Source organism: Chaetodon auriga, chromosome 10 (genome assembly GCF_051107435.1).
Source record: "Chaetodon auriga isolate fChaAug3 chromosome 10, fChaAug3.hap1, whole genome shotgun sequence".
NCBI lineage: Eukaryota > Metazoa > Chordata > Actinopteri > Chaetodontiformes > Chaetodontidae > Chaetodon > Chaetodon auriga.
This window is the reverse complement of record NC_135083.1, coordinates 2,143,897-2,165,000: the sequence shown is the minus strand read 5'-3', so window position 1 is coordinate 2,165,000 and position 21,104 is coordinate 2,143,897. Positions and strand designations below refer to the sequence as shown.

At 47.1% G+C, this 21,104-nt stretch overlaps 1 protein-coding gene across 2 annotated transcripts in view; it reads left to right on the top strand.

The window, feature by feature from the left end:
* lama5 (laminin, alpha 5) overlaps positions 1 to 21,104 on the top strand; it is a 71,809-nt gene that overhangs the window by 28,952 nt on the left and 21,753 nt on the right. Inside the window, exons 4-27 of one of the 2 annotated variants that reach the window (XM_076741221.1) lie at positions 861 to 979; positions 1,188 to 1,358; positions 1,937 to 2,034; positions 8,857 to 8,972; positions 11,869 to 11,987; positions 12,099 to 12,189; positions 12,272 to 12,406; positions 12,541 to 12,603; positions 13,120 to 13,260; positions 14,031 to 14,168; positions 14,359 to 14,493; positions 15,065 to 15,199; positions 15,358 to 15,495; positions 16,178 to 16,230; positions 16,357 to 16,456; positions 16,552 to 16,604; positions 16,816 to 16,921; positions 17,015 to 17,114; positions 17,439 to 17,595; positions 18,798 to 18,927; positions 19,242 to 19,384; positions 19,637 to 19,740; positions 20,397 to 20,550; positions 20,645 to 20,808. In XM_076741221.1, the coding sequence (XP_076597336.1) occupies positions 861 to 979; positions 1,188 to 1,358; positions 1,937 to 2,034; positions 8,857 to 8,972; positions 11,869 to 11,987; positions 12,099 to 12,189; positions 12,272 to 12,406; positions 12,541 to 12,603; positions 13,120 to 13,260; positions 14,031 to 14,168; positions 14,359 to 14,493; positions 15,065 to 15,199; positions 15,358 to 15,495; positions 16,178 to 16,230; positions 16,357 to 16,456; positions 16,552 to 16,604; positions 16,816 to 16,921; positions 17,015 to 17,114; positions 17,439 to 17,595; positions 18,798 to 18,927; positions 19,242 to 19,384; positions 19,637 to 19,740; positions 20,397 to 20,550; positions 20,645 to 20,808 (2,863 nt within the window). Of the gene's footprint in view, positions 1 to 860; positions 980 to 1,187; positions 1,359 to 1,936; positions 2,035 to 8,856; positions 8,973 to 11,868; positions 11,988 to 12,098; positions 12,190 to 12,271; positions 12,407 to 12,540; positions 12,604 to 13,119; positions 13,261 to 14,030; positions 14,169 to 14,358; positions 14,494 to 15,064; positions 15,200 to 15,357; positions 15,496 to 16,177; positions 16,231 to 16,356; positions 16,457 to 16,551; positions 16,605 to 16,815; positions 16,922 to 17,014; positions 17,115 to 17,438; positions 17,596 to 18,353; positions 18,493 to 18,797; positions 18,928 to 19,241; positions 19,385 to 19,636; positions 19,741 to 20,396; positions 20,551 to 20,644; positions 20,809 to 21,104 lie in introns of both variants that reach the window. The other variant, XM_076741220.1, reaches the window with a different exon arrangement.

The window sequence follows — 21,104 nt, the reverse complement described above, 5'->3', positions numbered from 1 at the left end:
GATCTTTAAATTCCCTCCACTCCAAAGTAAACAGTGAGGCAAAGTAAAGCAAAGCTCTGCAGCCTGAAACAGTCCCGACACAGACCAGCTCCAGGTGACGGTGTCTATGGTGGATGATGCTGCGAGGAAAATGAAAATTGTGCAGTAAATGACCATGAAGATGTTCAGTCCATCGCGTCTAGTGATCGCTGACCTGAAGTCTGCACCAACATATGAGCCAGTTTACATGAGGTCCTCTGAGGAAATGTTCTTCTGCCTCTTTAGCCTGAAATTCAGCCCAGTAAGAAAAAGAACTTCAGCTAAACAATGAGTGAAAATACTCTGAATATCTCAATGATACTCAACATTTGGGCAGTTTGAATACACTTTGCAGCGTTCACACGACGAGATGAAACAAGTGAATCGATGACTGACCTCAGAGCTGCCCCACAGCTGGAGGATCTTTCTCAGTGTGCCTGATGACACACAATCAGCTGAACTTAATTTATCTATGCTGATAACCCTTTTTATAACCCTGTGAATCTGAAGTGTTGGTAATCTGTGATTAGCAGTCGATCAGTCTAAATGACTCACTGATGGAAACCTAAATGTATAATTGAAGCAGTGGTCTGAGGTTTATACAGAGTTAGTGAAGTCAGTGGAGGCTGATGGTTCCAGCTGCTGTGAGGTGTATTTAAGGAGGACTGTGGGTAAAAGACAGACCTCCACCAAACTCCTCTAATTATCAGGCTGAGACGCATCATTAAAATGCCACAAGATGGTTTAACATGAGGGGACGTTCACATGTTTGCAAAACCTGATTATAGCTTTTCTTTTCTCTGCGTGTGTGTGTGTGTGTGTGTGTGTGTGTGTGTGCGTAGCCTCCAAGAGAGACTGCATCGAGCGCTTCGGACAGAGAACCATCGAGAGGATCAACGATGACGACGACGTCATCTGCACGACTGAATACTCGCGTATCGTCCCGCTGGAAAATGGAGAGGTGAGTGTGTGTTTGTCACGTGTGCTGATTACATCATAGAGGGAAGAACCGTGTGTTTGACGTGTGCTGATTACATCATAGAGGGAAGAAGCGTACCGCACATGCAGTCGTAGGATGTCATGCGAGGAGCATGTGATGGTAGATTCGGTTGATGCTTGCAGGATCTTCCCAGCTTGTAACGTTCGTACCTCCTTTGTCCTCCTCTCAGATCGTGGTGTCGCTGGTGAACGGTCGACCGGGGGCCATGAACTTCTCCTACTCGCCGGTGCTGAGGGAGTTCACCAAGGCCACCAACATCCGGCTTCGCTTCCTGAGAACCAACACGCTGCTGGGACACCTGATGGGCAAAGCGCTGCGTGACCCCACCGTCACCCGCAGGGTGAGACTGCACCTCACGGCCATGAGGCGAAACACAGCCCTGATTTGTTGATGCCAGCTCGAGCAAAACACCTCTTTCTTAATAAGTTTTGCGTTCTTGAATGCCCCTTAAATTTCCTTTTAAATAGCTTTTAAGTCAGATGACAAACAGCCGTTTCATTCACACCTCAGGACACAGTCACACGTCCATAAATCCAGCTTGTTGAGTGTCTCCTTCAGTTTATCTTCACTGAAGATGTTTGATGCTTTAATCAGTCAAATAGTTTTACAGCTGCAGAATTAAAAAAAAACATACTGTCATGTCTTTGACACACATTTCCCAAAAAAGTGACATGTTTGGTGTTTTGTGAAACATGAGGACAGAAGAATTTAAAGACGTTTTGGGTGTTTATTTGCCGTCATGCCGAGTTTGTATTAAGACTGACAGTGAGGAGCTGGGTTAGCTTCGGTTAGCTTAGCATAAAGACTTGAAGGAAACGTTCCACCACGTCAGTCCCTCTGTATGCTGATCAAACTGTTCCTGTAACCAAAACACGTCGATGGTGACGCCTCATGCCTCATGTTGTTTTTCTGTTACAGTATTACTACAGTATCAAAGACATCAGCATCGGAGGACGCTGTGTGTGTAACGGACACGCTGAGGCCTGCAACGCCGAGGACCCCACAGACCCCTACAAGTACGATTCATTTGTTCTTCAGAGATCAATGAACAGAGGCAGACTGCAGCGTCATGACTCACAGACATGTGGCTAACCAGCTCTGTTTTGACTGGGGTGTGTGTGTGTGTGTGTGTGTGTGTGTGTGTGTGTGTGTGTGTGTAAAAATGATTTATGTCATTACAGTGACTCAGATGTGTCTAACACTCCACACACACACACTCAGCACTGCTAAAGCACATTACCGAATTCACCCCGGAGCGATGGCTCTGATCTGAGGCGCAGGTTTCAATCATTGTGTGCTGTGGTTTCATTGTGTGCCAGCGCCCTCCGCCTCCATCAGGACTGCATACCTGCATACCTGCAATGCAAATGAGGTACGAGATATCCTGCTGAGAAGGCAGACGAGCAGAGGAGAGGGTAGAACCTGACCCGTCAATTAGGGGAAACATGAGACTGCTGGAGGTGAAGAAGCAGAGATCTGCAGCAGCTTCTAATGAGACTCATGTCTGTGCAGCCCGAAATTATACCAAGAGTCAAATTCATGCTGTTAGTGATCGAGACTGCTGCGTCATTAAGATATGACAAATACAGCACGTCTACAATTTTCAGGTTTATTAGAAGGCAGGATGACACGGATGTTTTTAAGCAACAACGATGTATAAATAAAGTAGAAAGTTATGAAAAGTAAACGTATTTTTAAGAACAGATCCAGTAAACAAGTCCAAAATATTCTGTGTGTGATCACAAAGGATAAGGAAATGCAGCCAAAGCTCACAGTTCAGACCCTGGAAACAAGGAGGTTCTGGCATTTTTGATTGTCGATTAATGGATTATTATCAAAACAGCTGATGATTGATGAAAAATGATCAGCTGATTGGCTGGTTTTTACAGCACTGTGTAGAGAAAAAGTGTGAGCCAGTCAGTGACAGAAAGAAGATGGAGGTGGTAGAAAAGTTGTTGCTCTTCGTGTGTTCATGCAGTTTTATGGGAATGATAAGAGAGGAAGACGATGAAGAGGAAGATGTGTTGTCTGATTACAGCCTCCATACAGTCAACCTCCTGTGTCACAGTGCTGAAGCAGACCAAGAACGAGATGGAGCTTGTTTTAGTGTGTGTGTGTGTGTGTGTGTGTGTGTGTGTGTGTGTGTGTGTGTGTGTGTGTTAGAGATAAGTGAAGGCCTCTGAAGGAGAAGTGGACAGTGTGTGATTAATTTAATAATCATGTGAATGTGTGTGTAACTTTGTAATGTATATGTGAGAGCATAAGTAGGTGTGTGTGCTGTTTATTTGTGTGTGTGTGTGTGTGTGTGTGTGTGTGTGTGTGTGTGTGTGTGTGTGTGTGTGTGTGTGTGCCAGTGCCTGCAGGCTGTGGAGGACTTTACTGTAAGCCATCATTACTGTCAAATCCACCGTGAGTCACACACACGATCACATATCCGCCAATACATATTTGTTGTCTGTCTGTCTTGTTCTGCGTGTACACACACACACACACACACACACACACACACACACACACACACTTGCACCGACTCGTTGAAGGTTTCTGGAGACAGTCTCTGGTGTTGTAGCTCTTTCCATGTTGTTGCACATGAAAGATTTGGGAATTTTGGGAGAAAGGAGGGATTTAGAGGGAGGAGAGGAAGACGGGTGGAGCTGCGGTGGGACTGTCAGACGCTTTGATGCAGCGGAGGCCGATATGAAGCTGCCGGGAGGCGTCTCACACCGTGACCCAGACGCTCTGCAGAGGATGTTTCAGCTGTGATTTGACTGGCAGCAGGTGGGAGGCAGGTGGCTCTGCTGAGCTTTATGATGTGAGACAGCAGAAAAGATGAAACAGCTTTTATTATTATGAAGTCTTCTTCCTCTTTGTCTCCGATTTTTAGCTGCTCTTCATTTAAAACGTCTTAAAAACTCTCAAAATCATTTCGTGTTAATACAAAGCAAAACTAAACCCATCAACATCGTAAAGATGAGCCGATGTTGAGACGAGGAGGAAGCGAGCGGCTGAGACCTGAAGAGGACGAACTTTAAGAGACCTGGATGTGATGAGTGTGTCCTCGTGTCCCCTCTTGTCTCTGGGTCGCAGTGTTGAAGACACTTTGACATCCTCACTGGCAGTTATTCAGAGACTTTCAGCTCATCTGCTGTTAGTGTGACAAGCTGAAGCCACACGAGCTAAAGTCAGCAGAGACGTGCTGCTGGTCAGTGATCGTCCAGACGTCTGTGGACACTGAGCAGAGCCTCGGACGCCTCAGCGTGGCCTCACGGCCGCCGTGTGTCTGTATTCGTGGCTGTGGCTTCGCCGCAGACAGATGTGGAGGGCCGAGTGTTTGATGGGTGTTTGTAATATCTCGGGGGGCCCAGCAGCGACTGTAAGACGTGTGCGTGCTTTCATAAGTCTGCATCCGTGCACGCTGCAGGATGTCTTTTACGTGCAGATGTGTTTGCTCTCCTTTCTCTGCATCTTCCTCATGCGTCTAATCTAACGTCAGTGCACCGAACAGGTTGAAACAAACTCGTCAGACCGACACCTAAAATTCTTCCGCGACACAATTATGTGTAATTCAGCCGAGTGCAGAGTACACAGAGCAGTTTGAGCGTGTCTATCGTTCAGATCTCATCCAGCACGTGTTCTGTAATCTCTGTCAGACGCCCTCAGCCTGAGCCGCGGCGTGTATTTACACCACAGAGAGTGTTTAGACTGCCATGAGAATGTATGGCAGTTTAACAGAGAGCGTCTGCAGGCTGACGATGAGTCACCCGCAGCGCAGTCGACCTAAATATACAGGACGAGTCCTGGCTTCCCTCCCTTTATTTCTGATTAGAGGGATTTCAGGAGATTATGGTGATAAAGCACATTGATTCTCATCTCTTGAGGTAAACTGGGCCCCGCTCTAATCCTCTGAAGCTGTATTTACTGTGGATGCTTGTGAGGGTGCGTGCACTGCGCTCTCCTGACAGCAGAGATGAGTTTATATCGGAGATGTCGTGTTAATGATGTGTAGCTTTAACCGAAAACGTAACCGGAGCAGGGAGCCTGAATTTACTGCGAACGCTCAAGTGTCAGACCTTCAGCTGTTGGGTGGCATTTGATTTATTTTGTAACCTCGGAGGAAACTATGCAAAGATTTTCCTTCAGCAGTTGCAGCCTGGAATGAAAACATGAGTGAAAAAGGTGTTTACTGTGCAGCATGATTATGAAGTACAGGATAATTTTACCTATTTGGACCCAAACAGGCCGATACCAGTGGATGAACAACAAGAATGAAGCGTGTAATAATAACATGAGCTCAGGACGAGTGCTCGTCGTACCCTCAGTGATTCTAATAAAGTTAGAATAAGTTTAACTGCAGGCCATGTCAGAAATTTCCCTCTTAACAATGCGGAGGAGAGTAACTGTTTTCTTTTAATTAGTTTGTTTGTTGAGCCTCGTTTAGCCTCCATGTGGGCTCGTTCCGCTGCCAGCTGGCTGCTTGTCAGAGTTTATTCTGTTCAGCATCATTACGTCCAGTTCAGGCCCAGAGGTGAGCCAACATCTGGATTCATCATCAGCACCGCCGCTCTGTGTGTGTGTGTGTGTGTGTGTGTGTGTGTGTGTGTGTGTGTGTGTGTGTGTGTGTGTGTGTAAAGAAAACAAACTTTTCCTTTGGGTTTTAGCAAAGTGTCGAGACAGTAAAGCATGAAGGGAGCTGCTGCACATGTGACTCCTCAGTGAGTGTAGAACATAACTGTGTTTGCGTGTTGAGAGATGGAAACTGAAGAAGAGTCTCAGAGATTTGTGGCGCACATTTCTGAAGTCCAGCACTAATTAATATACGACTCAGCAGGTCTGCAAGGCCTGCTCAGATTCCCTGTTTTCACTCCTGGACGCAGAGCATACGCCAGCATTTGTGGCGACACAGCTTGATTAAGCTAAGGCTAGCATGTTAGCATCAGCGTCTTTGCTAAATTAAGCTGCTGGTTATTTCACTAACAGGTTGGCTGAGATGATTTTTCTGACACAGTAACGTCACAGTGAAACAAACCTCTCGGATCAGACTAATCTGATGAAGAGCCGCCCGCTGAGGCAGGTCCTTCTGGGGTTTTTGACACGATGGAGGTCCAGTTCTGGCAAAGCAACACTTCGCAAATTCCTCCAAATGCCGAGAAGGAAAAGAAAGCATTGAGAGAAATACACAGTAAAAAATGAGGAAAGCAGCTTGTTTGACATTTCAAGCTGTTTCCCGTCCTGAGAGCTGATCAGTCAGCCGCAGAGTGAACAGCTTCATCAGGGAGAAAAAGGCAGACAGAGTAAAGACTTGGATGGATTTCACCTTCAGCTGCAGCTGAATAGAAAATAGACTGAGCTCCAGGATATTTCACACGTCAAAGAATGATTGACCTCAATGGAAAAGACTCAAATCCTTCTTTAAACTGTTTAAAGTTAGAAACTGGCATTTAAACATTAGAGCTGTGATACTGCGGTGGGTATAAATATGTGATTGTGGTATTTTAAACAGTGGACTAGCAGACGCAGACGCAGGGACGTGGATCGGTGTCCTGTGTGGTTTGTGTTTTAAGGAAAAGCTTCTTGAGTCATGCCTTCGCCGTGTGCGCACTTGTTTGGTGCAGGCAGGTGTTTGATGGGAACGTGGCACGAGGAGCCGAAATGAATCCTCTCTGCGTCAGAGCGAAGGAATGCAGCTCCGAGACCCGACATCAATGCTGGACTTTGTTTAACGTCTTTATATCCAGCAGGTGTGTGATGGACGGCGGCAGGTCGGCTGACTGCAGGTCTGTGTTTAACGGCCGCAGAACAGAGGCTGCGTTATAATGAAGAGCGTCCTCCTCAGTGAAGCCCTGCTGTGTGCTGTGGCCTGTTCCTGAACGACACTGACGGGGTGAGAGGACGCCTCAGAAATAAACAAAAACTTGAGCGTTTTATTTTAGGAAGCCCAGAGTGGCGTCACCCTCAGCAGCTCTGACGCTGGTTTCTTCACCAAATTGCAGCTAATCAGCACGAATTTCCTCCAAATCTGCCCTCATTTGGTGTTTGGTTTGAGGAGGACACCTAATTATTTGTCCATCAATCAACAGTCTGGCTGTTGGACAACAGCTGGAAGGATTGTTGGAAAATGTCTCTGACTGTTTGCATTTTGAGTCCATCTGTTGTTTGATTTCCTGCCTAACTGACATCAGAAGATCCATCCTGAACTGACGCTTCCAGCCCGAAAGAACTTGACCTTTCTCTTTTGTCAGCATGTTTTTGAGGTCGCAGCCGCCTTGTTGGAATAAAACTTTATTGGAACTGTCAGTGAACAGAACCAGTGCGTTGTTCACGTTCTCTGAGAGCGCCTCCGTCGATCCCGCTCCATCGAGCTGCACGTGAGCAGGGAACTCGTCCACTTTGGTCGTGCAGAAAGAGAAGAAAGACTCTGAACTGCAGCAATTAGAAGCTCTAACTTTTAAAGCACAAATATTCTGGGAATAATTCATGAGAAATTGGTGCCTGTAAACTGTCGAGATCTGGAAGTCAAACACACTCAGCTTCAGTTTCTGTGCCCGCTCAGGAAGCTGCTGGTGCACAGCTAATGGCCCAAACCAGGAAGTAATGAATTTGGGTGGAAACCCTCCATTGAAAGTCATTTCCTAAAACGCTCCAACGGAGCTGCTCACCAGGGAGGAAAGGAAAGAGGGATGGAGAGAGAGAGAGAGAGGGAGGGAGGGCGAGAGAGCTGAGGGATGCATGAGCGAGCGTGTGAATTAAAGGCTGGACGAGGGATCTGATAGTGAAGGTGAAAGCTGGAAACACAATCAGCCTCTTGAAACACAATGCACAGGCGTGTTATCAGCCCCGAGCAGAGCGCAGACGCACACCTCCCACAGCAGAACAGCCTCCAGAGACCTTCTCAAACACAGACTTACTGTGGTATAACACGTTCTGCTCCTCTCAGCCCGTAAACACACACTGATATCAGCCAAAACTCGACCAGCTCACGGCTCCAAAAACACCAGAGCAGCTCCTGAAGTAGACACATCAAGCGGGACGTGCAGCTGTGTGTCTTATCTCTCGCCTCGGTTATTCAGACGCCGCTTCCCAAAACAGCTGCTGCGTTTTTATCATTTGAAAACATGAAGTAAAACCGAAGGTCGGACCAGCGGCCGGAGCATCCACCCACTCAGGTACAGGCAGGGATTCAAGGCCAGAGTGACGCTTCCTGAACGAACACATGAAACGAATGTCCTGAAAACAGCAGCAGCACAAAGAGTCCAATTATTACATTTTTTTTTTCTCTCTTTGAGTTCCATATTTCATTCGTTTTCCTCAGTCATACGAAATGAGGGGGGGTTCAGACCACAGCCTCTTCTTCCTACATGCACAGTGGTGGAGGCGTTTCTCTCTCTGTGTTTTGGCCACACTCTGCAGGCCTTTAATCCGATTAAAGGCCGGGGTGAAGCAGTCAGCCGCCGTCGATGAAGGAGAAAGATTAACTCTTTCATTGTGTGTGTGTGTGTGTGTGTGTGTGTGTGTGTGTGTGTGTGTGGGTGGGTGGGGGGGTCTATTTCTTCCCTTTTGACTCTCCTTCTTTCTCTCTTTTTCTCTGTTTCTCTGTCTGGTTGAAGTGAGGAAGAGGAGGAGGAATGTGAACTTTGGAGGGAAGTTCAGACAATGTTTTACCCAAAACACAAAGAGCTGAGACACACACATCCCACAACAGTGTGTGCGTGTGTGCGTGCGTGCGTGCGTGCGTGTGTGTGTGTGTGTGTCAGAGTGTTAGAGCAACATTGAGAGCCGAAGTCATAAAGAAACTTTTTAAGCTCTGTTGTCTTCACTGTTGTTGTTGTTGTTGTTTACAGGTTACAGTGCGACTGTCAGCACAACACCTGCGGCGTGTCCTGTGACCAGTGTTGCCCTGGATTCCACCAGTTGCCATGGAAACCGGCCACGACCTACAGCGCCAACGAGTGCGAACGTGAGTACGGCCTGACACCGTGCACTGACACACATGTGGAGGAACTCGTGCTCACACACACACACACACAGTGTGATCAGTGACCCCTGCAGAGGAATGTGTTTTCTCTTAGTTGGCTTTAATTTAATGAGGCTGAGCACACACGCACGCACGCACGCACACACTCACACACACACACACACTCCTTTCACACGTGCACGTCTGAGCTGCGTCACTTGAAACTTGTGTTTTCTGTCCTTAATCTTTTTTGCGTTGTCCTTTTTAGAGACATTATTTTGTTGTTCTAATGACGAGCTGGATGAACACCTCAGCTCATTTAAAGCCATGAAAACAGATGATCTGCACGTCACATCGTCTCCTGACCGCCGGCCGTCTCTCTGTTATCCAAACTCTGCTTCTGTGTTCACGTGACAGCCGTCCGTTATCGAAGCTGCAGTTATATTTAACAGGAACAGCGTGAGTATCACGGCGGCAGAAAGGTCACCAAAGGGCAACTTGATATGAAGAAAACTGCAGAGAGAGAGAGATGCAGCAAAGCCTCATGGGAGCTGTAGTTGTTGAGTGCTTTTATTGCTGATAATATGTGGAGCATTTCATCAGTCATTACAGAAGTTAGACCACCGCAGCGTCGTGTTTCAGCCTTCATAAGACCGATGAGAGGCAGCAGTTATGAAGGAGCGTGTAATCCAGCTGCTCCTGCAGAGCTCCTCTCTGCTCCTCTCTGCAGGAGGACTCTGCTCACTGGTTTATCACTTGCCTGACTCCCTGCGCTGGATAGTCCTTTTTTAGATTTCGTTTTACTTGGATTCAAGAAGGGAAAAAGCCTGAAATGAGCGTCAGGTCAGAGAAAAACACTCCTGCTATCAGGAGCTGGAGGATAAAGGAGCGCTGGTTTATTCAGCCGGCACCTCTCAGGCGCTGAGGGGCAGATAAGAACAGAAAGCTCTATCAGGGTTTCACTCGCTCTGTATGAGGAGGAGAGGTTGCTCTGGGTTTTACGGCCGTGTGCATATGAAGCCTGCAGGTCTCTCTTTGTCTCAGATTAAGGTTGGACGTGTGTGTAATCTCTTCACTGTGTGTGGACGTGGACACCGAGGGGCTCGAGTTCGGGCCGTCAGACCTTCTTCCTCTTCAGTCGTATAATCAAAGCCAAAGGAATCAGTGACACAAGCACGAACACGACTCTTTATCTTGTTGTCTTCACTGGTTCATTGCGTCCTGATGATGACGAGGACTCCAGGTCCAAGTCCAGCACGTCGCCCCCGGAAAACCAAACCCAGGACACCATGGATTCATCAAAAAGATATATTAAACGTTGAGCTTTAGAGGAGCTTGTTTGCAGATTTTGTTTTGCTTTTGTCAGGCTAGCTGTTTCCCCTTGTTTCCAGTCTTTATGCTAAGCTAAGCTAACCGTCATGGTATCGATCTTCTCATGTATTTCAGACTATTGCAGTAAGTTTGGGCTCCACACACACAGGAACTCATTTCCCTGCAGTTGTCGATTTCTTCTTCTTCTTCTTCTTCAAAGCGGCGGTAGGCTCGAGTTCAGCTGGTCCTCCCTGTGCTCATACAGCCAAATAAGCATGTGAACATCTGCCCTCGGAGCCGTTTTATGGGTTACATGGTGTCTGTAAAAAAGACTCGTAGATTATATGTTGAACCAGAGAGAAACCAGATGTTTATATGAAAGCGCAGACATAACATTTATCTCTGAGGAATTGTTTTAAACAGCACGATATGTAATAATATGACAATACTTTATTATATCCCAACATCCGGTGGTAAAAAGCTGGCGTGTATGGTAAAGGAATAACATGATAGATGTACCTCACTTCATTACCCAGTGCATGCTGGGATAAGCTTCACCCCCCGCCTGTATGCAGCTGGTCTCAGTTCCCAAACAATTAAACGTGCGACAGCTCTGAAGAGTCTGTGATCAGACATGAAAAACCCTTTTTTGATCCATGAAATATCCCCCACCTTCCTGCTTCTGCTAACACACTTTCATCAGGTGTCCCGTCAGGAAGCCGTGAAGCTCGTGTGGTCGAGTTAATTACAGCTTCTCTCCTTTCTGTCCTCCTCGGGTTTGTTTGGAAACATGCTGAATGTGACGCTGAGCGCAGAACAGACAGAACACCTGTCAGAGGAAACAGGCCTCAAAACATCACCTTCGTTTGAAGTGACTTCACAGAGCGGGCTCAGGCTAACGTCTGGGTCTCAGGTTCAGCCTTTTGTGTGGCTGCAGGTCTGGATGTCTTGAAAAGTGATAGCAGCGTTCTCTGTGCGTCTTCTAAATCAAACACGTGCTCCTGTGCTGATTAGTAAGTCCTTTCTTCCTTCTCTCCTGCTTCCTGTCTCCTGGCTGGCAGCAGCTTTTACCCTCCAGGTGAAGGCTCACGGGCTTCTTTCCGAGTGCTTTCTGTGTGTTTGTGAGCATCTGTGCAGCTGTTGTTTTTTGTTGAATCACCTGCTTGTGAAAAGATCTGTGAGATTGAAACCTGTTGAGTTAATTATGTCATATAGCACCGACTATTATTAGCAAAGAAAAGTACAGAACGTTAAAGGTGTTTCAGCAGAGATTTTATTCAAGTCCGCTCTGTGTGAAAAAGGTTTTGTATGTAAATAAATTTGGCCTTAAATACATTTTTTGGGTGCAGGAAAGAGGAGTTTATGTTAACACTGCACCGCTCAAATTCTTTGAAAGTCACCTTGAAATGACAAAAAACAACTTCTCAAGGTGCGCTGACTGTCTTCTTCCAGAGCTTTTCACCTGCACACGCCTCCTAATTTACTTTGTCGTCATTGGTTCATTCGTACTTCATTAGTTTGATGTTCTGGATGTTTCAAGCTGCCGCTGTGAGTCTGTTTTAACTTCACATCTCATCACGTGTTTCAGCGTGTAACTGTCACCGCCACTCGTTTGACTGTTACTACGACCCCGAGCTTGATCAGAGGAGAGGAAGTCTGGACATCCACGGGCACTACAGAGGGGGCGGAGTCTGCCTCAGCTGTCAGGTAAGACTTTTGAGTGAAAGTTGGGAAATTAGCCTAACTGTCTGCATCTGGGTGTCGAGTTTGGTTTCTGTTTGAGTCATAATGAGCTGACCCTGATGGGAACTCTTTCAGCATCACACCACTGGAGTCAACTGTGAGCGCTGCAGCCCCACCTACTACAGGTCACCTGACCACCCCATCGAGTCCCCGCTGGCCTGCTCACGTGAGTGCCAGCAGTCTGTCAGATCACACCATGGTCGCGCTGAGGTCTCCGTCGTTTATGTCGTATCGTCGTGTCTCTGCAGCCTGCGACTGTCAGTCGGAGTTCACGGACGGTACCTGCGAGGATCTGACCGGTCGCTGTTTCTGCAAACCGAACTTCAGCGGCGAGAACTGCGAGTCGTGCGCCAGCGGCTTCATCAACTTCCCCGACTGTTATCGTGAGTTCCCGCAGCAGAAACACCGTCTGAGCTTTGGGGTTCGGTGTCCAAAGAGACCCGACAGAGCCTCCAAATCCAAAAACTGAACATCAGAATCAAACATGGCTTCTAATCTCTGTGTCTGTGTCCATCAGCCGTCCCCACGTATCCCACCAACAACAACAACGGCGAGGCCAAACCAGCAGGAGAGATCATCAGTAAGACCGTCCGCTCTGTCTTTTCCTGTGTTGTCCTGTTTACTTCTGGGTTTAGTAAAAAACAGCATAAGGAACGAATTCAGTTCAGAGAAAAGATGAAACTTTCCAAACTTTCATTTCAGAAACATGCAAAGAGGTCCAGTTGATTAAAAATCCAAACCTCATACTCGTGGACTTGTGTCCTCTCCTGTCCTCCCCTCATCTGTCCAGCTGTTGATGTGCTTGGTGTCAGTCAGATGTTTGGGGGAGTTTTGGGAAAGTTTCTGTGCCGTGATAACCTGGACCCAAACACTGTTCAGTCCCACCTCAGGAGGACGTGTCAGTGTCCTCTACCCGCTGTGGTTCGGCTCCTATCAGCCTGTTTGTGTTTGGTTCACTGAGGCGGGTTCAGTCTGAGATAAACATCATTCGTTCTCATCATAGAGAAGAAATCTCTGCTCTCCTTATCACAAACTAAATAACTTTATTGACAAGAAGCTGCGCTCCAGTGAACCTGTTTACGTTCCCTCTGTGCAGACTGTGAGTGCAGCGCAGCCGGAACTGTGGATAACTCCTGCAGGCCGGACCCCCGAACCCGGACCTGCGTCTGTAAACCAGGCTTCACCGGCGACCACTGCGACACCTGCGCGCCAGGTTTCTACGGACTCAACTGTCAGGGTGAGACACGGCTGCACGGAGAGACTGACAGGAAAACATATGAGGGCTGCAAGGTGACATCAGTCTGTTTTTGTTCAACAAAAACAACCCAAAAATCCAGTTGACTGCACATTCTCAGATTTGAGAATACAGAACCATCAAATATTTAACATTTATGCTTGAAATTATTCGTTTTCTGTCAGTCAACCAATCAAATAATGGACCAATCATTTTGCTCTAAAACATATGAATGGACATGTGGTGAAACGTGACTGAAATCTAAAGGTTACAGAACATTTTACCAGGTGGAATTTGGAAATTTTGGTGGAAAGAGTAAGAAGTAAAACAGTAGGAGACAACAGCAGTTTGTTCCACCTCCTCACGGTCTTCAGGCTCTAAAGGCACTCAGCTGTTTTTGGTTTAACGTCTTCGCTGCGTAAACACAACAAACTGCACTGAGCGGAGCTTCGCGCATGGGGAGCGTTTGTTTTTCTCACAGGCGAAAATACAAATGCACAAACAGAGTCAGGAGGTCCAGACACTTCGTTTATCGGTGTGTTTGTTTGTGCTGTGTTAGTGTACCACCCAGGAGCAGCCTCACACACACACACACACACACACACACTCCTGAATAAACAGCATTCCTGTGTTGATCTCTGTAAATAGTTTCACACCTTTCTGCCAATCACACACATATTTTACATTATTGTCTTTAAGTTGTTTATTCGCTTCTGTGTGTGTGTGTGTGTGTGTGTGTGTGTGTGTGTGTGTCCCTGTCCCTGTCCCTGCAGCCTGTCAGTGCTCAGGTCGCGGCTGTCTGGACGGGTCATGTGACGTGGTGACCGGTCAGGGCGTGTGTCGCAGTGGTTTCCAGGGTTTCCAGTGCGACCAGTGCGCCCCGGGCTACTTCAACTACCCGCTCTGCCAGCGTGAGTCATGTGTGGCGGCTTCAGTGTCCAGATGATCAGTTATTGATCTGCTGTCAAGTGCTTCAGTTTCTAAGTTTAGAGCGATTGTTGGCACTTCCTGTTCCATCAGCAGGGCTTTATGTTCATGTAAAACGGTGTGTTTCCTCACATGGTCAGTTAGAGCGTCTTAAAGCGGCCTCTCTGTCTGCAGTGTGCGGCTGCAGCACAGTCGGCTCTTTGCCTGAAGGCTGCGACGCGGCCGGTCGTTGTCTGTGCAGACCGGAGTTTCAGGGTCCCCGATGTGAACAGTGCAGATCTGGATTCCACTCCTACCCCGACTGTCAAGGTACACACACACACACACACACACACACACACACACAGAAAGCTGAAAAGACAGCCTGATTAAATGCATCTGTTTCTGCTGATCCCCTCCTACGCTAATGAAAGGAGAGATATCCTGTTGGACTGAGCGCAGATGGAAACACTCGACTTTAAACACCTTCTCATGAGGTGTTACACTGCCTCGTTAAATTTTACGACGCTTTATTGAGGTTTCACCTTTTCAGTGTCAAGTAGAATAAATCCAGCTGCGCCAGTGACACAGTGATACAGCCATAAGGAGACGATACTGGGCTAACAGCTAACAGCTAACAGCACGTTCTTCTCCCACAGCTTGGTGGAACAATTTAGATGAAATTGAACATTTCCTGATAATAATAAGTGAAAATACACAACCTGAACCAGAACTTGTTGGTTCTGCGCAGCTAGCAGTAGAACCAACGCGCTAATGTGAAGCACTGCGTCAAGGCCTCGTGTCCGTATTTGGTTTTGGATCACGTGATGCAGCGGCCCAAAAAGACTTCATGTTTTTCAGGTTCTTATTCGTCCTCTAACCACATGTCTGGTTTTCTCAGTGTGCACCTGTGATCCTCGCACCTCATTGGACACCAGCTGCACCGCATCGGGCCACTGCCACTGCCAGCCCAATTACAGCGGAGCGGCGTGTGACCAGTGTGCTCCTGGGTACTACGGTTACCCAAGCTGCACACGTAAGTCACCGAGCTTTAATGAAACTCCGCCTGGTTTGTGTTGTACAAGTTTCATGAGTCTACATGTGGACAGAATAATAGAAACACCTAGACTTTGTGTTGTTGAAAGCTGAAATGATTTGATGATGATCGATTAGTGACTGGAGTGTTTGTCGCAGCCTGCCAGTGCTCTGCCGAAGGCTCCCGCTACACCAGCTGTGACCAGGTGACCGGCCAGTGTGTGTGTCTGCCCAGCGTGGTGGGACTCAGGTGTGACAGCTGTGCACACGGCTCCTACGGCTTCCCCAACTGCCAAGGTAACACACACACACACACACACACACACACACACACACTCACTCACAAAGCACACACACACACAAAGCACACACACACAAGGTAAACACAGGCAAATTCTCGTCTGTCTAACATAATGGAGTGAGGTGTGACAGCTGCAGTTAATGTGACCTACAGCTAATCTCTCTCACACACACACACACACACACACACACACACACACACACACACTCAAAGAAACATTTCTAGCACATTAATGCATATTGGTTGTATAAGTCTAATTGACATTGTCTTATTGTTTTTATAGAACTTTATTAAACTCAGCGGCCGAGCTAATCAGCTAGCTACGTGCTTCTGTTGCTATGTCAGCTAGGCTAACTGGCAAACTCCAAATCGCTAAATCGAACAGACTTTCAGGCTTTCAAGTTCCCCTCTCCACTGACCTTCAGTCTCATGTTTCTTACCACCAGCTGCACCTTGTGTGTGATATCAGTGTCACTTAAAGCTGGACAAAGTGCTGCTAGCTGACAAAACAAAGTGTTAGCATGCAGGAGAAGCTCAGAATTGGTGTCAATATGCTAGAAGAGCTGCTGTTTATTTCAGTTATAATAAAGGAAATGGAAGCAGGTAACAGCAGCTCTGTATTATTGATCAAAACCGATGACTCAACACATAATATTTGCTCTTCCTTTGTCCTCTCAGCTGGTACCTGCCACCCTGCAGGCTCCGTTCAGCATGGGGTGCAGCTACCGTTGGTAAGTTTTCCTGCCTTTAATTCTCATATGACTCAACTTTTATATTAAAGATTAACTTTTAAAATGTGCACACAGCGACACAGGCGGCACTGTCATAGGTTTCTTGGTTTATTTCCGCTCTCTCAGGGCCAGTGTCAGTGCCGTCCTCACGTGGAGGGCCCGGCCTGTGACAGGTGTAAACCTCTGTACTGGAACCTCTCCCCTGACACTCCTGACGGATGCACCAGTGAGATGAACACACATGTGCACACGTCACAGTGCATGTTTTGCTGGTGTGAATGCAGTAAATGAACTGAAGTCTGTGTTTTCTTTCTCCTGCAGACTGCGAGTGTAACATTGCAGGTACTGTCAGCGGTGTTGCAGAGTGTGCACAGGTGAGCAAATGAAACTGCAGCGCTTCCTCTGAGTCTGTATTTATACTGTTTACACGACACTTTTAATACTGCAGAGCTGCTGTGATGCAGTTAGCTCATGAATATTTGCCCTTGAAACAGAAATTCATATCTTGGATTACTTTGCGGTTGATGTGACGTACTTTAAGGTCTGTTATGATAATTATGATGAATTCTTTCTTGCTCCTGGCAGGAAACTGGTCAGTGTCACTGTAAGCCCAACGCTTGCAGTGGAACCTGCTCCACCTGTAAAGACGGCTTCTACAACCTGCAGGAGCACAACTACTTCGGCTGCCAGGGTGAGCCTTCATCCGGACAGTAACGCTTTCTAAATGTCCGTTTCCCCTTCAATCCAAAGCTCGAGCACTGAGCTGCTGCCGTCTGTCCTTTAGGTTGCCAGTGTGACGTCGGAGGCTCAGCGGGTCAGTCGTGTGGCGAGAGGAACGGACGCTGCCGCTGCAGACCCAACGTGGAGGGGCCGAAGTGTAATCTGTGAGTGTGACGGCTGCAGCAAAGACCTGAAACTAGTATCTGTTCTTCTCGTCAGCATCAGCATGTGATGATCAGTGAATTGTGATGATGTTTGCTTTTTCTCACCGTTCCAGTTGTCTTATATCACAAAGAACTTGCTGTTATTTGACTGTCCTGGTTTATCAGATGATGGTCATGTTTTTTGTCTCCTTCCACTTCCTGATAATTAATGATGCAGAAAGTACAAAACAGCAGCAATTTAATAAGACGTCAGAATACAAAGAGAAGGCACAGGAAACCCTCACACCTCTTGTACCTTCTGAACGGATCTTGCTGTGTCTGCAGACCTCGCCCAGATCATTACTTCCCAGATCTCCATCATCTGAAGTTTGAGATCGAGGAGGGAACCACGCTGGACGGCCGGCCGGTGCGATTCGGCTACAACCCTCTGGAGTTCCCCGACTTCAGCTGGAGAGGTTACGCTCAGATGTCCCCCATCCAGGTAGGAACTTTTCAACCATCACCTTTGACCTTTACCATCAGTCCAGCAGAGACAGTGACGGGTGTGACGATGTCTTAGATGGATGGATTAAAGACATTTAAGCTACTAATGTTTATTGTTAGTGTAGCATTGATTCTACATTTATAGACTTTAAGATATCCAGTACAGCAGATCAGCATCTTTCTTGTCCTCTCACAGATTTGTTTTCTGACACATAAACCACAGTAAAAATGTGTTTTTATATGTTTCTCATGGATTATGGTTATTATGCATTGCACGTTTTGTGACTGTGGCCCATCATTTACGCTCCTCCTGCATGAAGCAGACCGTGTGCTGCATGGCTGCATGCTGTGTGGACATCTGAAGGGATGTCTCTCTTCTCAGCACAGACACCTCCAGAGGACATGACAGCTTAACCTTTAATATAATTCAACACTGACTTGCTCCTCTGTGGGTGGAGAAGTGGACAGACGTCATGTCAGACTTGTGTTTCTGGTCTGAATACGTGAGGTGGATCTTCATCAAAGATCTTCTTTCTGAGCTCCTCTGAATGTTTGTGCTGAAAAGTGTCCAACCTGTTGGGCTTGAAGGGTCTCGTAAATGGTTTGCTTTTAGCGGTGAAGGTGGCTCGGTTTCTCCTTCTGTGTCGGTGTTCTCCTCCTTCTCCTCCTGCTCTTCATTGCTCTTTTCTCTCTCTGTATTACATCCCATTACTCCCTCCCTTTTGCCTGCTGCCTTGCTCGCTGGTCCCTCGACAGTCCAAAGTGTTGGTGTCGGTGTCCGTCAGCTCTCCAGACCTCTTCCACGTGGTGCTGCGCTACACCAGCCGGGGGGGCTCGAATGTTCTGGGCAGGGTGTCGGTCATTGAGGACGGCTGGAACTACTACTGTGGTAACTGTGAGTGCTGCGCCTCCTCTTTGCGGCCTTCTGATGCTCATTCCAGCATTGGAGGCGATGGAAGAGGAATATCTTCTCTCATTTCCTCCACTGCACCTCCTCTCTTCTCCTCTGTTTCCTCTTGGTTTCCAAGCTTTGCTCAGGTGTTGAACAGCCTTTGGTGGCGGCCTCTGCTCCATCCTCTCTCACCTTCAGGGCCACAGATCAGTGCAGAGTTCAGGCTTTTTAGACTAAGAGTTCATGTCTCCCACCCTCCACACCTCTTCCCCTCTCCCTCCCGCTCCTCCCTCTCGACCCTGTCATAGACCGCAGTGAAGCTTCAGGTTTATGTGAACGAGGCAGACGTCTATCTGACTCGCTTCATCCTCAGATATGTAAACTCTGAGGGCGCCACCTCCAATGGTAAAATAACAGCCTATCAGGTCAACCGCGGAGGTAGGTCTCCACCAATCACAGTACAGTATCAGTGTGAGTGTGTGTGTGTGTTACAACAGCAGCAGAAGAGATGTGTGTGTGAGTGTTTGTAAATCAAAAGTGACAGTTTTTGTTTCGTTACGCTACAATTTGTTAAATTCTAATGTATTTTTCTTCTTTAAAACACTTTCTGCAGTTTTAGTGTTATTAATTTATGCTTTTCCCTCAAATGCATCTACAGTATTGACTTAAATCTCTTTTCTTTTTCTGCTCTCTGTGTGTGTGTGTGTGTGTGTGTGTGTGTGTGTGTGTGTGTGTGTGTGTGTGTTTTCTAGGTTCAGAACAGTCCAAACAGATCGTCTTTGCTCCCAGCGTGGAGCCGACCTTCGTCAACGTTCCCCAGAACAACTTTGTGGAGCCGTTTGTCCTGAACCCGGGAACCTGGACTGTAGTTATAGAGGCTGAGGGAATCCTGCTGGTGAGACACACACACACACACACACACACACACACACACACATACAAACAGTTCATCCTCTAACCGGGTGCAAAGCCAGCGATAGCACAGAACGCTGAGTCATGTTTTGTCGAGTCAGTGATCTGAATGGACGTATTTTATCCACCAAACTCCCATAAGCACATCAGCACGAGTTAACAAAGTGAGTTTGCCCTGTTTGTACTTAATGTTCATGTACCTAACAACACCTTTCATGCTCTGTTTGTCCTTCAGGATTACCTGGTCCTGCTGCCCAGTGCCTACTACGAAGCCCCCATCCTGCAGATCAGAGTCACTGAGCCCTGCTCCTACAGCTCCGCACCTGACGCCAGCCAGAAGTACGTACACACATATATTATTCACTGAAATCAAGTAGCCAATGAGAGGGCGGAATCCATGATTGACAGCTGAACATCATGCGAAAATGAGCTCTAAGTTTTATCCTTGAGGGAATAATTTGACCTTAATGAGATGATGAATACTGCTCTGAGTAAATACTGTGTGAGCCAGCAGGCAGTTAGCTTAGCTTAGCACAAGACTGGAAATAGGAGGAGCAGCTAGCCTGGCCCTGTCCAGAGGTAAAACGAGCGTAAAATTAAGTTATGGGATGTGTGGGACTGTTTTTGGTGCAGTGACAACAGGGCTCCAAGAATTCAAGAAATATTCTGTAATAAGTTTGTACACTTTAGTTTTTCCACCGTTTAAACACCAACATGCAGTGTGTTGGTACGTTTTAGAGCTGTTTCCCCTATTTTCAATGTTTATGCTAAGCTAAGCTAAGCTAACCAGCTGCTGGCTTTATCTTTGTCTTAATGTACCAGACAGACAAACTGTTCCTTTATCCAAAATCTAGTTTTGTAATTAAAATCCAGATCAGTTTCTGATCAGTTTCCTTCCTGAAAACCTCCCATTAAATCTCATCTTTCCATCCTTGTGAGGACACAGTGAACAGACGGTCATGTTTGAAGCTGCCTGTCTCTCTGTGTCTGTCCAGCTGTCTGCTGTACAGGTATCTGTCTCTGGACTCCTTCCCCTCCATCTCCGGCAACGACGCCAGCTGCGTCAACGACAACCACCTGCCGCGCCCCTGCCCGATGGAGAAGGTCACCCCGCGCCACCCAGACATGGCCGTCTGCAGTGGCTACGATGTAAGAGAGCGGAAATGTTTCTGTGGTGTTTTTACAGGTAGAAACACAGATCAACAGATGTTTTAAAAATCAGTTTTCTCTTTTTCTGCTGCAGATCAGCGTCGAGCTGCGAGGGCGCCTGCCGTCTCCAGGTGATTACGTTCTGGTTGTGGAATATTCCAGCGAGGAAGAAATACCACAAACTCTGTCTGTCGCTGTAAACATGCCGGGAGCTCGAACGCACCAGCACCGCGTCACCCTGCTGCACTGCAAATACAGGTACGAACAACACCTGTCCTGAGGCGCTTTTAACTCACTTCCTGTCTGACTTTTAACTTTTTCTAAAATTTCAAGGATCTTTGCATTTGATCGTGTAAATAATCAACGTTCAGCAGAGAACAGGACAAAAGGACGTTTGTCATGTCGTCACATTCACCGTCCTGTTTTTAAAAATGAAGAAATTCAAGCTGCTAGGATCACCACCTCTGCTCTGTGGGAGAAAACGCAGTATTTCTACACCTCTGACCAGTATTATGTTTACATGCTTACTGTTTTTGCACGACTGTGTGATTCCA